This window comes from Tamandua tetradactyla, chromosome 6 (genome assembly GCF_023851605.1).
Source record: "Tamandua tetradactyla isolate mTamTet1 chromosome 6, mTamTet1.pri, whole genome shotgun sequence".
Taxonomy (NCBI): domain Eukaryota; kingdom Metazoa; phylum Chordata; class Mammalia; order Pilosa; family Myrmecophagidae; genus Tamandua; species Tamandua tetradactyla.
The window spans coordinates 110,762,940-110,780,636 of NC_135332.1; the positions used below are offsets into that span (position 1 = coordinate 110,762,940).

General features: G+C 33.8%; 1 protein-coding gene across 11 annotated transcripts in view; it reads left to right on the plus strand.

Moving 5' to 3' along the window:
• CSPP1 (centrosome and spindle pole associated protein 1) overlaps positions 1 to 17,697 on the plus strand; it is a 234,531-nt gene that overhangs the window by 75,710 nt on the left and 141,124 nt on the right. For 9 of the 11 annotated variants that reach the window (XR_013178240.1, XM_077166937.1, XM_077166942.1 and 6 more), the window contains 4 exons: positions 258 to 356; positions 1,143 to 1,579; positions 9,848 to 9,946; positions 11,043 to 11,125. Coding sequence is in view for 10 of the 11 variants with exons in the window: in XM_077166937.1 (XP_077023052.1) it covers positions 258 to 356; positions 1,143 to 1,579; positions 9,848 to 9,946; positions 11,043 to 11,125 (718 nt within the window). In the remaining variant the exon portion in view is untranslated. The remainder of the gene's footprint in view (positions 1 to 257; positions 357 to 1,142; positions 1,580 to 9,847; positions 9,947 to 11,042; positions 11,126 to 17,697) is intronic. The other 2 variants (XM_077166946.1, XM_077166945.1) reach the window with 1 other exon arrangement.

Genomic DNA, 17,697 nt, shown 5'->3' on the forward strand with positions numbered 1-17,697 from the left:
AGGCCTCATATATTAATCTGGACCAAAGTGTGTAGTAATGTATGTTCTAATGTGGCAAGAAGGGAAGACACTGGTTGTCTTAAACCTTTCTGCTTCTCCTGTGTCTTGCGATTACTTCTGTCCTTGAAATTAGTAGTAAGGTTTGATACTGGATAAGATCCTTGATTTGTGTGAATCAGACTTGAACTTCTGATTTTACATTAAGGTAGTTTTTCCTTAAATTGACGGTAACGTTGCATTTTGATTTCTGTTTTAAGGAACGATTGAAACTTGAACGCAACAAAGAATACAATCAGTTTCTCAGGGGCAAGGAAGAATACAATGAAAAGTTCAGACAGATAGAAAAGAGTACTGAGGTAGGTTTTACTTTTAAAGTAAGTTCTTTAATATCACAGGTTGAATACTTTGTACTTATTTGGAAAGCATTTAAAATAAAATCTTTTAGATGTTTCATTTGGATTTTATCTAAATATAAAAAATTAAGCCAAATTAAAGCAAACATGGATGCTTAAGTATTTGTTTAGTCTTGAAAATTGTTTTATCTCATATTGATGAACTTATTCTACTTTTTTATGGTTAACTTTATGTGGAAGATTTAATTTTAGAGATGAGGTTTAGAGATGAGTAAGTGATTTTTATTTACTTTTCATTTTTAAGTAGTTTTCTTATTAATTTCTAGGTATATTTTTTCCCAAATTTCCCAAATTTTTTCCCAAATTTAAGGATAATTGGTGTGATTAGGACAAAAAATTTTTACCTTGTCCTATATTCTTCATATCAAGAAAGAATTTAGTTTGAAATATTTTGAAGTATAAGTATTCAGTAGGCAGAACAGGTCTTATATTGCCTGGAATAGGAATTTGCATTTCATTTATCCTATCTTTTTATAGCTACTTATCCATTTAACTGTAATGCATTTACAGTTGTAAATTGTAATTGCCTGTCTACTTAATATTAAGTTTTATTGAGGATAAAATTTCCCTGAATAATTTTTTTCCAAAGATAAGATTTTTCTTATGGATGATAAAGCATCAGAGTTGAGGTGATAAATCAGCTAAACTGTATTGGGGGTTTAATTACTTTTAACAATAGAATCTCATTCAGATCTTTTTTTTTTTCTTTTTTCTTTGAAAACTGAACAGCCCAAAAGTGAAAGAAATAAAAATCCTGTTAGTCAATTTAAGCCTGATTTATCTTCACAAATAGAAACATCCTATAAAAATTCAGAGGATCCTAGGAGAGATGTCTTAACTCCTTCAGAAGCATATGAAGAGCTTCTAAACCAGAGACGACTAGAGGAGGACAGATATCGACAATTAGATGATGAAATTGAATTGAGGAATATAAGAATTATTAAAAAAGCTAATGAAGAACTGGGCATTTCCAATAAAAACCATCAGCGGTTTGCAAACAAGACTGACGTTACAGATAGAAGATTTCGCAGGTTTAATGAGGATCATGCTTTTGATAGACGGTATAGACCAGACCATGATCCTGAAGTAAGTGAAGAAATGGATGAGAGGTTTAGATATGAAAGTGATTTTGATAGAAGACCTTTGAGAGTGTATACAAATGACAGGTATTTAAAATTCGTTTTTATTTTCTTTGTTTGATATTGCCATTGTTACTTTTATCATTATGTTATGGAGAGGTAGTTTCATTTGGTTTACCATATTTGACTAATTCTAAGATTAATTCTAATTATAACATGCACCTTTTTTTTTAAATGTGCCACTGAGGGAAACAAAACCTCAAGATGGGGAGTCTCAAAGAAACCTTATTATAAAGCTGGGATACTGAAAGACTTTGTGTAAAAGTAAAAGAGGTATTTCCTCCTTTCTCCCTAGTCCCCCAAGGGGGACTTTGGAAATAGTTTTTTATAATCTGCCCAAATTACTCTGGGATATATCAGGGCATCATGCTAACCTGTACAAACCAACAAGATCTCATGTCTTATTTGAGATTCCATGTAACTATGGTGTTCAGTTAAACTGACCATGCAAGTTAAATTAGATAATGTGCTACCAAAAAATATAAATGTTGTACCAAATAAACCTCTCTCCCTTTGATCTTGCAAAGAGATTGAAGTTTGAAAATATGGGCCATATCGTCCTTTACACAGTGTTATGTTTTACCTTAGTCCTATTCAGATCAGCTTCAGTCATATCTCTAGATGAAGTCTGATCACTTTTTCAGCTTTTTTAACAGTTGCTGAATAAGGGAACACTGACTTTCATAGCTTCAGTGCTCTAATTATGTGTCTCAGGTGTCAAATACCCGATGTTTCAGGGAATGACCAGGTTATACACAAATAGGTCAGAATCTCAGAATTTAGAAATATCAGCTACAACACCAAAATAGATGTGACTGCTGTAAGAGCTTACAGTCTAGGTACCTTTACAATAGGTTCCAACCTGATAACCCATGCTCTTGACTTCAATTCTCTGAGTTTGTATATTATAGTTAATCCATATGAGTGAGGCATGATAATATTTGTCCATTTGTTTCTGACATTTTATTCAACATTCTGTCCTTAAGTTTCATTCACCTAGTTGCATGCCTCACAATTTCATTCCTTCTTAAAGCCTCTCAGTAGTCCTTTGTATGTAAAGACCACGGTTCCCCCTTCTATTCCTCAAGTCATTGTACCCTTAGGCCACCTCTATCCGTTGCAGATCCCTGCCACCATAAACACCAGTGTGTGTGTCCCTTCTGTCAGTTCTTCCAGGTTTATACCTAGCAATGGTGTTGCAAGATCGTATAACAACCCCACCCCTAGCATCCTGTGGAACCTGGGGAGAAAGGAGGAAATATTAAACTACCCCATCTGGGGAATTCCGGATATTCTTGTAAGTAGGGGAACAACCAATTCAGTAGGCTGAGTCCTTAATCTTGGGACTTGCCCCTATGAAGATTATTCCTGCAAAAGAGAGGCTAAGCCTACTGATAATTATGCTTAAGAATTACCCCTGGAGAGCTTCTTTTGTTGCTCAGATGTGGCCTTTCTAAGCCAACTTGGCAGGTGAACTCAGTGCCCTCCCTGCTGTGTAGGACATGACTCCCAAGGGTGTAAATCTCCCTGGCAAAATGGGGCATGACTCCCATGGATGAGCTAGGACCTGGCATCATTGGAATGAGAATGCCTTCTTGACCAAAGGGGGAAGAGAGAAATGAGACAAAATAAAGTCTCAGTGGCTGAGAGGTTTCATAGAGAGTTGGGGGTTTATCCTGGAGATTATTCTAACACACTGTATAGATATTCCTTTTTACGTTATGGTGTATTGGAGTGGCTAGAGAAAAGTACCTGGAACTGTCGCCTTGTTTCTTGAAGACAACTGTGTAACTATATAGCTTTTACAGTGTGACTGTGTGATTGTTAAAACATTGTGTCTGATGCTCCATTCATCCAGGGTATGGACAGATGAGTAAAAGAAAAAGGCGGAGGGGAGGGGTAAAAAAATAAAAGGGAGAGATAAAGGATAAAAATTGGGTAGATTGAAATACTGTGGGTCAATGAGAGGGAGGGTCAAGGAGTATGGGATATATGAGCTCTTTTTTTTTTCTTCTTTTTATTTCTTTTTCTGGAGTGATGCAGATGTTCTAAAAATGATCATGGTGAAGAATACCCAACTATGTGATGATATTTTGAGCCATTGATTGTATAGTATGTTTGGACAGTATGTGTGTGGATATTTCTCAATAAAAATGTTAAGAAAAAAAAAAAAGTAAATGAGAAATAAACCTTCCCAGAGAAAGGGACAGAAAAGAAACTTCCATGTTTCAACTTGGACACTGAATGGAGGGAGTTAAAAAAAAATCTCTGAGAATTGGAACCATAAGCCAGTACTGGTTTTGGTTTGCAGCCTGAACTCACGTGTCCACTTTTTCATATGCTATGATGTGATTATTAGTGAAATATTTTCCCTGGTTTAAAGATAAGAAAGCTGAAGCCTTGGAATGATGTTAGTTTCTTAATCTCACTTTGAATCACTGCTGGTATTAAATAGATGGTGATTGGTGCCATGGTTGTTATTCTCTGTGTGTGTGCGTTTGTGTGTATTTATTTAAATATACATATTTACCATTTTGAGTAAAATTTATAATATTTTAGTAACTTTCTAAACTAGAATGTAATAGTGTGTCTTACAATACTCTGAAATTTGTAGGCTTGTTCAAATATAATGGTCCTTTTTGTTATTTGTTAACTTGAGCTGTGAAAGTTAGTATGTTACCTTATCTTTTACTTTAACCAATGTTAATCAGTAGAAGAAATTTTTAGCATGAAAACATTACTTTTTTTCTATATGATAAACTGATTATTACTTCTGCTTAACTTTTCATATTCTTAGTTTATAATCTTAATAGTCATTTAATAAAATTCTGAAATAGCATTCTACTAGAAATCAGAATCTCTGTTAGTCACATAGAGAGCGAAAGTGCTTGTTCTAGTTTGCTAGTTGCTGGAATGCAATATACCAGAAACAGAATGGCTTTTAAAAAGGGGAATTTAATGAGTTGTTATTTACAGTTCTAAGGCTGAGAAAATGTCCCAATTAAAGCAAGTCCAATTAAAGGCATCGAGGGAAAGATACCTTGGTTCAAGGAGGCCGATGAAGTTGAGGGTTTCTCTTTCAAGTGAGAAGGTACATGGTGAACACAGTCAGGGCTTCTCTCTCAGCTGGAAGGGCACATGGCAAACACTGCCTCATGTGCTAGCTTTCTCTCCAGGCTTCTAGTTTCATGAAGCTCCCCGTGAGGCGTTTTCCTTCATCTTCAAAGGTCACTGGCTCATGCACTCTCTGCTTCGTGGTGCTGCAGCATTCTCTGCTCTAACTCCCATTCTCAAAAATGTTTCCTCTTTTATAGGACTTCAGAAACTGATCAAGACCTGCCCAAATGGGTGGAGACATGTTGTCACCTAATACAGTTTAACAACCACTCTTGAATAAATCACATCTCCAGGGAGATGATCTGATTACAGTTTCAGATATACAGTGTTGAATAGGGATTAGAAGAAACTGCTGCCTTTCTTTCATGCCTTAAACCTGGCTTTTCTTTTATACCAGCACAGTGCTTTTCTAAAAACTATATACTTGATAAAAGCAAGATGTAAATGAAAAAAAATAGTGTGTGAAGATACATGTTTAGTTTAGTGTCCTTTTTTCATTGTCTGGTAGTTAATTAGTTCCCATTTATCTTTGGAGAGGCCATTTTAATACAATTTTCCTCACTTTTATAATGGGTAATGGAATTGATAATAGGAAAATACTAATTGAATGAAGAACATAAAAAAGTTGGAAAAGAACTAAAAACAATAAGAAAAACGGTGACCTACAATTGACGCTTCAGTGTTTTCCTTTAACATGTATAGTGAGGCTACCTTTAATAGCAGAATTCATTCACAATAAAGAAATTCTTGATATGAAAATGAGATGATGTTAAGTACCATTATTATGAATTAAGTGGTTTCTTTTAATTAAGGAGAAATTTGATTCTTCCTCCCTGTGAGCTAAATCAACAGACAACCAATAGCATATGATATTTTATTTTAGAATGTGTTGTTATGGATAGCATAAACACTTTATTTTTGATATACTTTATTTTGTGGCTAGGGAAAAGGGAAAGTTATTCATTTAGAAGTTGTTGATTCACATTTAAATTAAGTCAGCAAAAAATACCTGTGGTTTTAAACAATTTGCTTTTCTTCTGTAAGAGAGTAATTTTTTCTTTTCACTTAGCTCAAATGTTAATTTTATCAGATAAACTTGTCCTCTGGCCTGTAACTGATTTATTTGACCCTTAAGAGTTTTATCTAATCAACTAGAATTGTTGACCCATATCTTCAGGGAAACAGAGGAAGAAAAGTTTTTTCCATTTAACATAATTTTAGCTTGTCTTTTATTTTGATAGTACGGTGATGAATCCCTTTTTCAATTTATTTCCCTCAATTATACTGATTTGCTATGGGCAAAGGAAGCAAAAACTCTCATTTGAGGTCTATCTGTCCCTTTCTGACAAAAATCTGGTGTGTTGTGGTGTGGTAAGTGAATCTTAGGGATTCATAGTAATAGAATTTTTACACAGGTTATTTCTGGGTCACAGGGATAGTCTTAACCTGGGACTGTATCTAAAGTCACAGCTAAACAGAACTTCCTAGGGACAAAGAGGATTTAAATTGAACCTTTCTACTTTGATTAGCATCAGGTGTCCTCAGACATTTAGTCAGTGTATTAATTCTGGTTGCTGCCATCTGTGAGTTACTGCTTAATGTTGAGAGGATTTAAGAGAGAGAGCGCACAATGGTAAAAACACTTCAGTTACCTCAGTAAAGATTTCTAAAGTTACTTGTAGGACTGCCATAAAAGGTATTATAAAGAGAACTACTGGGGGTAGTTAAGAGTGATTAAATACTAAATTTCATAAAAATATTAAAGAAAGTTGGTAAATGAAGGAAATCTCATCACAATTATAGGGATCTTTCCAACCTTTATTTTTGCTTTACAGTTTGCTAGCTTCACTTCAGTGTTTTTTGTTTTTGGCCTTATATAAGTAACATTTTATATTGATGGGCTCTTTGTTCTTAAAACAGCAGTTCTCCCTTGATTTAACAGAGCAAGTACAATCGTATCTGATCAGTCATTTAATAAAATTCAATAGGATGCCTTAAAAGTTTATCTTTTTTAGTAAAGTGAACATCTCTGCTCTTTTTCTGGCCTCTTAAACATTTCTCCAGTCTTAATTTTACTGTGCTTATCAGTGATAGAGATGACAATTATAATTTTGGTATGAATTTTTTTTTTTGAGAGAAATGGTATACCTTGTACCAACTCATATGGGTTGTTCTTTAGGAGATCTTTGTGCTTTAAGATTTCAGAAAGAGACCCTGACCTTGTACATAAATAACATCATTTCCTAAACTTCTTTAATTTAGAATGAACTTTGAAAATGACCTCTTATGACTTTGTAGTGCCTAATTCATTAAGTTTTATATACTGAAAGCCTGGGTTTTTAAGAGTAGATACTGTGAAATTAAATTTCAGTTGGAATTTATTAGCTCACATTTTGAGACTGTGAGAATGTCCAAATCAAGGCATCAGGGCGAGGCCTTCTTCCCAAAGACCAGCTGCAGCGACCCCTGGCTTCTCCTCCACATGACAGGGCACATGGTAGTGCTTGCTGGTCTTTCCCTTCTCTTGAAAAGAAGACTTCTTCCTTCTGTGGCTTTCCTTCTCTTTTTTATTCGTTCTGTTTGTAAGTCACTCCTTACGAGGTTTCATACCCATCCTGAATGAGGTCAGTCCTACTTTAACTGAAATAACCTCATCAAAAGATCCTACTCACAATGGGTTCACACCCACAGGAATGGGTTATATTTAAGAACATGTTTTTCTGGGGTACATGCAGCTTCAAACCACCACAGCCTTTATACCATTTCTTGGTATAGATATTTTGGGTATAGCTTTATCAATATAAAGCTTTTGCAAATCCAAATACTGTCTTCAGACACCTCATTTAAAAATGCAAGAAGCCACAGCTCTTGGGTAAATTTTAGAGCAAATTTTTATATGTCTATGTGGCCTCTAATTCTGGGATCTCAAGTTATGTTTTTTTTTTTTTAATTTGTAACTTTATCTTTGTCTTTATTTAAAACTTTCAGTGGTATAGACACCTCTTTATCATATCAATGAATTTACTTCAGTGTATTGTGTTTTGGATTCTGAAGATCTCCTATGGGTTCAGTGATTTGCTAGGAGAACTCCTGAGACTCAGCATAAAGTTGTACTTTCACTTTATTACAGTGAAAGGATACAAAATAAAACAGCAAAGGAAAAAATGCATGTGGGGTAAAGTCCAGAAGAAACCAGGCACAGGCTTCCAAGAGTCTTCCCCAGTGAAATCATACAAGACATACTCAATTCCTCCAGCATCAAATTGTGACAATATATGTGAGATGTTGTTTACCAGGGAAACTTGTTAGAGACTCAGTGCCCAAGGTTTTTATTGGGGGCTGGTTACATAGACATCTGCTGTCTAGTACATACTAAAATTCCAGATTTCCATAAGAAAAACACATATTCTGCATAGACTTTGTTTGCACAAACAGTTTAGATACAGTGAGCCACTCTTAACAGTTGTGGGAATGATGGGAATCCTCTCAAAATTTAAGTTCCCAAGCCCAAGCCAATGGCCATCTGTATAAGAAATCTTTTTCTAAGGTTAGGTGGTCTCAGACTTGTTATTTAACTCTTCTTCTGCATGTGTATTTATATAAATCCATTATTACTAAATTTGATTGCCTGGCATTGTTGATTGCAAATTTGGATGTGAGTTTATAAGTATGTACATGTTGTTGAAGTAGGAGAAATAAGTAATGACATTAAACTGATATACAAAGAAATTTGAGCACCTCGGCTTAAAGTATAAAACCAGTTGCATTTTGATAAATTGAAACAAATTTGAATACTTTCTTTGAAAGGGAATGGGAGAGTTCTGTTGTTTTAGATAATGTGTAAGAGATGGAAACCATTCATGTGCCATACCAAGTCATAAATTATTACAGTTAACATTACAAATGGTTCTCCACTGATGATAGTGACAATGGCTTGTGTGAAGAGACATGCTAAGAGAGAATTTTACATACTGGTTCTGTGGGGAATGAGAAGTTCTTTTTCTTTTAAAAATTGTCATTTTTCTTAATTGGAGAATGAAATTCACCCAAAATGTTGGCTAATACTTCAGTAGTCATAGTTCTTTCTAACAGTCTTATTGAGAAACACAGTATGAAATTTGTTAACTTAATAGCCACATAAGGAAGTATGATATATGAAATGCTGAATTTCATGGATACTGATAAATGTTCGTATAAAAAGTCATGTTGGTTTCTTTGATATGAGAAATTAAGCTAAAGAAATCAATGTTTGCCAAATGGAAAAAAAATTATGATTCTTGGTTAATTGTTAAACCTTTTTCATTATTTTCTGAAAAGTTTTTAAAAAGAAAATTAAAAAAAATTCTAATCTTTATTTCCATTGTTTAGTATCTTGTGACAAAAGTGAACCAATCATCTTCTACCCATATATCAGCCTATTATAATGTTTTTCATTAATCTATTGCTTGTTTTATTTTCTTTTAAGTGATTTATGGTATTAGCAAATGTGGTTGGTTACATTTGATTTATTTTAATGGTGAGAATTTAGTTATATTTTTAAGTTAAAAAGATTTATATATACAGTGAAATACTTCCTAGGATTATATGGTGAAATAATTCCTAGGATATGTGTATTTTGATTTCAAACAATGATCTCATTATGAAATTTGACTATAATCTTCAAGAGGACAGGGATCACTCATGTTTGTCATGTTTAGTGCTGTATACTAGTGCTTAAAATAGTTCTTGGCACATAGTAGGTGCTCAATAAATATTCTTTGAATAAATGAACTATTTAGGAGTCTAAGTACATGCATAGTTTTGTAATTATAAAGTTTTAGACGCTAGCTTGTTGATTTGTAACAAGCTCCTTATTTTTTTCTTGACAATCATGTTTTCTTTTTTGAATAATAAACTTAATTTTTAGAGCAGTTTTAGATTTATAGAAAAATTGCACAGAAAATGCAGCAAGCTCTTTAAAGACTGTTACATCTAAACTTTTAGTGTCTCTTATTAACCTTGCAGATCATACTTCAATCAAATCTCATTTGAATTACTTTTGGGAAATGTTTACAATTAAATTTCATTATAACACTTTGTTCCCTCCAATGCTTCCAACATCAAATGTAAAAGCACCAAAGAGATATGAGAACGTCCACTGTATATAGAGTGTGCTCTATAAGCTGATGTGTTTTTAAGGATATACAGGAACAAACGAGGGAATGTGCCTCCTATGGAATATGATGGTGATTTCCCAGAACAGACAAACATAAGAATTTCATCTGCTGGAAATAACAGGTATAGTTTGCCATATAAATTTTGCCCTCAGTCATTACCCTGTGAAACTACCTGTCTGAAAATGGCTTCCTGAAAAAGTAGAAAAATATAACATATTAATAGCTTTCCTTTTTGGTGCAAAAGAAAAAAAAAGGGATGGAGTTATGTTAAATGAAAGCGTCATGGTTTGAAGAGTGCGTTTTGGTTATAATGCATGCCATGTTTGGAATTAGTTCCTATCATTATAAAGAATGTAGCATTTTGACATAATAAAAGGAGAAATAAGCATATGATTTAATTAACTAAAAATCAGTGTAAAATATCTTGGAGTCATGAGAGTAGTATAACTTGACTGGAAATAAATTGAAAATGTTCTGCAGTTTGAATTTTCCTTTCAGAACTTTGTTTTTTGATTTTCAGCTTATTGAATAGATACTTCTATGCTTGCTCTATAGAATTTGTGCTATTTACATATTTCTGTCACGCTGAAAGAAAGGAAATTATTTTGTATTTTATATTTGTGTTCTCATTCTACTTGGAGTTTTTAGCCATTTTGGTGGCTTTCCTTTTAATATGTAAGGATAAGTCGTTCTGAGTCTGTAATCTATTGTCTCATGTCAGGGAAGGTGTCTGTTTTCTTTGAAGCAAAATAATATATAAGCAGAAATAGAGATATGAGAATTTACTATTTTGGTCTAATTGAGATTTTTTTAGAAGTACTTTTCTTCTGGGGAAGGAGTTTTTTTTAGAGATAATCTGCTTTTCTAATTGTGTGCATAGGAGCTGCCTTTCTTGTCATTTTTAGAATTTATTTATATGTACTTAAATTCATTTCCCTTGTTGGGCTAACTGTTCTTATGAAAAAGGATTTTATTTGGGAACTTATTGAGCCAGTGAGGCAGCTAAAGAAAAACATTGTATTTTTATAGAACCTGAATTTTTAATGTCCTACTGTATAAAGATATAAAATGCCATGATTTTACCTTAACTTTAAAAATATGTAGCTATTGTCATGTCTGTAGCACTTTGAAAGGGCAATAACACATATCTACATTTTACTGTAAAGTTTTGCTTCTTGAAAATTGAGTTCTAATCCTTTATTTTATTTTTGTTTTAGCACTCCAGACAACTTTCCCAATGAGCGATCAAAATCTGCTAATACTCGAGCTATCTGTAGTCCGTTTGCAGGGATGCTCTTTGGTATGTACAGGACTTTCAATTGATTAGACTTTTGCAGACTATTTTATAAAAGGTCTGTAGTTAGAGCTCAGTGTTGCAGTTAATACTACTTTTACTAGTCAAAGAAGACATTTATTAAGTCCTTTATGCTAACTACTGTGTGGAATATTTAACATATATAATAACTATAATTTTATAACTAAATAACTTTTGTTTAGTGATGAGCTTTCTGTAGACTAATAAACGAGATATTAGTGAAGACTGATAATATCGTCATCTTTTCATGTACTTACTGGCCATTTAAATATCTTCCTTGGACAAATGTCTATTCAAATCCTTGGCCCATTTTTAAATTGGATTATCTTTTTCTTGTGTGTAAGAGTTCTTTTTATATATATTTTGGATATTAAACAAACCCTTGTCAGATACAAGGTTTCCAAATATTTTCTTCTAGTCTGTAGGGTGTCTTTTCACTATCTTGATTATTTCCTTTGATGCACAAAAAATTTTAAGTTTGAAGTTCATTTTGTCTGTTCTTTCTTTTGTTGCTTGTGCTTTTGGTGTAAGATCAAAAAAATCCATTGCCATCTACAAGGATCTGAAGATATTTCTCTATGTTTTCTTGTAAAAGTTTTATATTATTAGTACTTATATTTAGGCCATTGATTTGCTTTTGGTGTGTGGTGAGAGGTAAGGGTCTGTATTCATTCTTTTGCATGTGGATGTCCAGTTGTCCCAACCATTTGTTGAAGAGACTATTATTTTCCCATTGCATGGACTTGGCACACTTACTGAAAATCAACCAGCAATATGTGTGGATTTATCTCTGAAATCTCAATTCTGTTTTACTGGTCTCTATGTCCATCCTTATGACAGGACCACACTGTTTAATTTCTGTAGGTTTGGAGTAAGTTTTTGAAGTCAGAAAGTGTGAGTCCTCCAACTTAGGTCTTTTGAAATTTGTTTCAGCAATGTTTTTCAGTGTACAAGTCTTTCATTTCCTTGTATGTTAAATTGTTTTCTTGATTTCCTTTCAGAGTCTTCATTACTAGTATATAGAAACGCAGTTGATGTCTACATGTTTATCTTGTGTCCTAGTACTTTGCAGAGTTTGTTTACTAGTTCTTGTAGCTTTCTTGTGGATTCTTTGAGGTTCTCTACGTATAGAATCATGTCATCTGTTACTAGGAAAAGTTATACTTCTTCCTTTCCTATGTTGATGCCTTTTATTTCTTTCTCTTACCTGATTATTCTGGCTAGAACATACAATACAATGATGAATAACAGTGAGGACAGAGAGCATCCCTTTCTTGTGCTTGGTCTTAGGGGGAAGGCTTTCAGCCTTTCATCATTGAGTATGATGTTAATTGTGGATTTTTCATAATTTCCTTTATGATGTTGAAAATTCCTTTCTATTACTGGTTTTCTGAGTGTGTTTATTATGTTTGATTTTGTGAAATGCCTTTTTTTTGTGTCAGTTGAGATGATGGTGTGGTTTTATCCTTAATTCTACCGATATGGGGTATCGATTGATTGGTTTTCTTTTTCTTATTTACATTCTTAGAATAAATGCCACGTGGTTATGGTGTATAATTCTTTTAATATATTGCTGGATTCAGTTTGCCAGTATTTTTGTTGAGTATTTTACATCTATATTCATAAGGGATATTGGGCTGTAATTTTCTATACCTGTACTGTCTTTATCTGGCCTTGGTATCAGGGTAATGCTGGCCTCATAGAATGAGTTAGAAAGTAATTACTTCTTTTCCATTTATTGGAAGAGTTTGAGAACTACAGGTGTTAAAAGTTTGTTAGAATTAAGCAGTTAAAATCTTCTGGTCCTAGGCTTTTCTTTGTTGGGAGGGATTTGTTTGCTGATTCAGTCTTTTTTACTTGTATAGGACTGTTGGCATTTTCTGTTTCTTCTTGTGTCAGATTAGGTAATTTGTGTTTCTAAGAATTTGCCCATTTCCTCTGTTTTTCAGTTTGTTGGCATGTAGTTGTTTATAGTACACTCTTATAATCATTCTGTTTCTGGAAGCCTAATTGTATTGTCCCCACTTTCATTCCTGATTTTAGTTGAGTCTTCCCTATCTTTTTCTTTGTTGGTCTGCTAAAAGTTTGTCGATTTTATTGATCTATTCAAAGAACCAACTTTTGTTTTGTTGATTCTCTATTTTTCTGTTCTCCATTTCATTCATCTCAGCTCTAATCTTTACTATTTTTCCTTCCTTCTATTAACTGGGTTTAGTTTATTGTTCTTGTTCTTATTTCTTTAGATATGAAGTTAGGTTATTGATTTGTGGTATTCTTTTTTTTTTTTTTATTAATTAAAAAAAATTAACTAATACAACATTAGAAATCAATCCATTCTACATATGCAATCAGTAATTCTTAATATCATCACATAGGTGTATGGTCATCATTTCTCAGTACATATGCATCGATTTAGAGAAAGAAATAGCACGACAACAGAAAAAGAAATAAAGTGATAACACAGAGAAAACACAAATAAAAATAAAAAGTACAAAAATATATAAGAGAAAGAAAAAAAAACAAAAAAAACTATAGATCAGATGCAGCTTCATTCAGCGTTCCAACATAATTACATTACAGTTAGGCAGTATTGTGCTGACCATTTTTTTTTTTTTTTTTTTTTTAGACATCATACCATTCTACATATGCAATCAGTAATTCTTAACATCATCACATAGATGCATGATCATCGTTTCTTAGTACATTTGCATCGGTTTAGAAGAACTAGCAGTATAACAGAAAAAAATATAGAATGTTAATATAGAGAAAAAAAATAAAAGTAATAATAATAAGAACAAAACAAACAAAACAAAACAAAACAAGAACCTATCGCTCGGATGCAGCTTCGTTCAGTATTTTAACATGATTACTTTACAATTAGGTATTATTGTGCTGTCCATTTTTGAGTTTTTGTATCTAGTCCTATTGCACAGTCTGTATTCCATCAGCTCCAATTACCCATTATCTTACCCTGTTTCTAACTCCTGCTGAACTCTGTTACCAATGACATATTCCAAGTTTATTCTCGAGTGTCGATTCACATCATTGGGACCATACAGTATTTGTCTTTTAGTTTTTGGCTAGACTCACTCAGCATAATGTTCTCTAGGTCCATCCATGTTATTACATGCTTCATAAGTTTATCCTGCCTTAAAGCTGCATAATATTCCATCGTATGTATATACCACAGTTTGTTTAGCCACTCGTCTGTTGATGGACATTTTGGCTGTTTCCATCTCTTTGCAATTGTAAATAACGCTGCTATAAACATTGGTGTGCAAATGTCCGTTTGAGTTTTTGCCCTTAATTCCTTTGAGCAGATTCCCAGCAATGGTATTGCTGGGTCGTATGGCAATTCTATATTCAGCTTTTTGAGGAACCGCCAAACTGTTTTCCACAGTGGTTGCACCATTTGGTATTCCCACCAACAGTGGATAAGTGTGCCTCTTTCACCGCATCCTCTCCAGCACTTGTCATTTTCTGTTTTGTTGATAATGGCCATTCTGGTGGGTGTGAGATGATATCTCATTGTGGTTTTGATTTGCATTTCTCTAATGGCCAGGGACATTGAGCATCTCTTCATGTGTCTTTTGGCCATTTGTATTTCTTCCTCTGAGAGGTGTCTATTCAAGTCTTTTTCCCATTTTGTAATTGGGTTGGCTATCTTTTTGTTGTTGAGTTGAACAATCTCATTATAAATTCTGGATACTAGACCTTTATCTGATATGTCTTTTCCAAATATTGATTCCCATTGTGTAGGCTGTCTTTCTACTTTCTTGATGAAGTTCTTTGATGCACAAAAGTGTTTAATTTTGAGGAGTTCCCATTTATTTATTTCCTTCTTCAGTGCTCTTGCTTTAGGTGTAAGGTCCATAAAACTGCCTCCAATTGTAAGATTCATAAGATATCTCCCTACATTTTCCTCTAACTGTTCTATGGTCTTAGACCTTATGTTTAGATCTTTGATCCATTTTGAGTTAACTTTTGTGTAGGGTGTGAGATATGGGTCTTCTTTCATTCTTTTGCATATGGATATCCAGTTCTCTAGGCACCATTTATTGAAGAGACTGTTCTGTCCCAGGTGAGTTGGCTTGACTGCCTTATGAAAGATCCAATGTCCATAGATGGGAGGGTCTATATCTGAGCACTCTATTCGATTCCATTGGTCGATATATCTATCTTTATGCCAATACCATGCTGTTTTGACCACTGTGGCTTCATAATATGCCTTAAAGTCAGGCAGGGCAAGACCTCCAGCTTCGTTTTTTTTCCTCAAGATGTTTTTAGCAATTCGGGGCACCCTGCCCTTCCAGATAAATTTGCTTATTGGTTTTTCTATTTCTGAAAAATACGTTGTTGGGATTTTGATTGGTATTGCATTGAATCTGTAAATGAATTTAGGTAGGATTGACATCTTAACTATATTTAGTCTTCCAATCCATGAACACGGTATGCCCTTCCATCTGTTTAGGTCTTCTGTGATTTCTTTTAGCAGTTTTTTGTAGTTTTCTTTATATAGGTTTTTTGTCTCTTTAGTTAAATTTATTCCTAGGTATTTTATTCTTTTAGTTGCAATTGTAAATGGGATTCGTTTCTTGATTTCCCCCTCCGCTTGTTCATTGCTAGTGTATAGAAATGCTACAGATTTTTGAATGTTGATCTTGTAACCTGCTACTTTGCTGTACTCATTTATTATCTCTAGTAGTTTTGCTGTGGATTTTTCCGGGTTTTCGACGTATAGTATCATATCATCTGCAAACAGTGATAGTTTTACTTCTTCCTTTCCAATTTTGATGCCTTGTATTTCTTTTTCTTGTCTAATTGCTCTGGCTAGAACCTCCAACACAATGTTGAATAATAGTGGTGATAGTGGACATCCTTGTCTTGTTCCTGATCTTAGGGGGAACGTTTTCAATTTTTCCCCATTAAGGATGATATTAGCTGTGGGTTTTTCATATATTCCCTCTATCATTTTAAGGAAGTTCCCTTGTATTCCTATCCTTTGAAGTGTTTTCAACAGGAAAGGATGTTGAATCTTGTCAAATGCCTTCTCTGCATCAATCGAGATGATCATGTGATTTTTCTGCTTTGATTTGTTGATATGGTGTAGTACATTAATTGATTTTCTTATGTTGAACCATCCTTGCATACCTGGGATGAATCCTACTTGGTCATGCTGAATAATTCTTTTAATGTGTTGTTGGATACGATTTGCTAGAATTTTATTGAGGATTTTTGCATCTATATTCATTAGAGAGATCGGCCTGTAGTTTTCTTTTCTTGTAATATCTTTGCCTGGTTTTGGTATGAGGGTAATGTTGGCTTCATAGAATGAATTAGGTAGTTTTCCCTCCGCTTTGATTTTTTTGAAGAGTTTGAGGAGAGTTGGTACTAATTCTTTCTGGAATGTTTGATAGAATTCAGATGTGAAGCCGTCTGGTCCTGGACTTTTCTTTTTAGGAAGCTTTTGAATGACTGATTCAATTTCTTTACTTGTGATTGGTTTGTTGAGGTCATCTATGTCTTCTTGAGTCAAAGTTGGTTGTTCATGTCTTTCCAGGAACCCGTCCATTTCCTCTAAATTGTTGTATTTATTAGCGTAAAGTTGTTCATAGTATCCTGTTATTACCTCCTTTATTTCTGTGAGGTCAGTAGTTATGTCTCCTCTTCCATTTCTGATCTTATTTATTTGCATCCTCTCTCTTCTTCTTTTTGTCAATCTTGCTAAGGGCCCATCAATCTTATTGATTTTCTCATAGAACCAACTTCTGGCCTTATTGATTTTCTCTATTGTTTTCATGTTTTCAATTTCATTTATTTCTGCTCTAATCTTTGTTATTTCTTTCCTTTTGCTTGCTTTGGGGTTAGCTTGCTGTTCTTTCTCCAGTTCTTCCAAATGGATAGTTAATTCCTGAATTTTTGCCTTTTCTTCTTTTCTGATATAGGCATTTAGAGCAATAAATTTCCCTCTTAGCACTGCCTTTGCTGCGTCCCATAAGTTTTGATATGTTGTGTTTTCATTTTCATTCGCCTCGAGGTATTTGTTAATTTCTCTAGCAATTTCTTCTTTGACCCAGTCGTTGTTTAGGAGTGTGTTGTTGAGCCTCCACGTATTTGTGAATTTTCTGGCACTCTGCCTATTATTGATTTCCAACATCATTCCTTTATGGTCCGAGAAAGTGTTGTGTAAGATTTCAATCTTTTTAAATTTGTTAAGACTTGCTTTGTGACCCAGCATATGGTCTATCTTTGAGAATGATCCATGAGCACTTGAGAAAAAGGTGTATCCTGCTGTTGTGGGATGTAATGTCCTATAAATGTCTATTAAGTCTAGTTCATTTATAGTAATATTCAGATTCTCTATTTCTTTGTTGATCCTCTGTCTAGATGTTCTGTCCATTGATGAGAGTGGTGAGTTGAAGTCTCCAACTATTATGGTATATGAGTCTATTTCCCTTTTCAGTGTTTGCAGTATATTCCTCACGTATTTTGGGGCATTCTGATTCGGTGCGTAAATAGTTATGATTGTTATGTCTTCTTGTTTAATTATTCCTTTT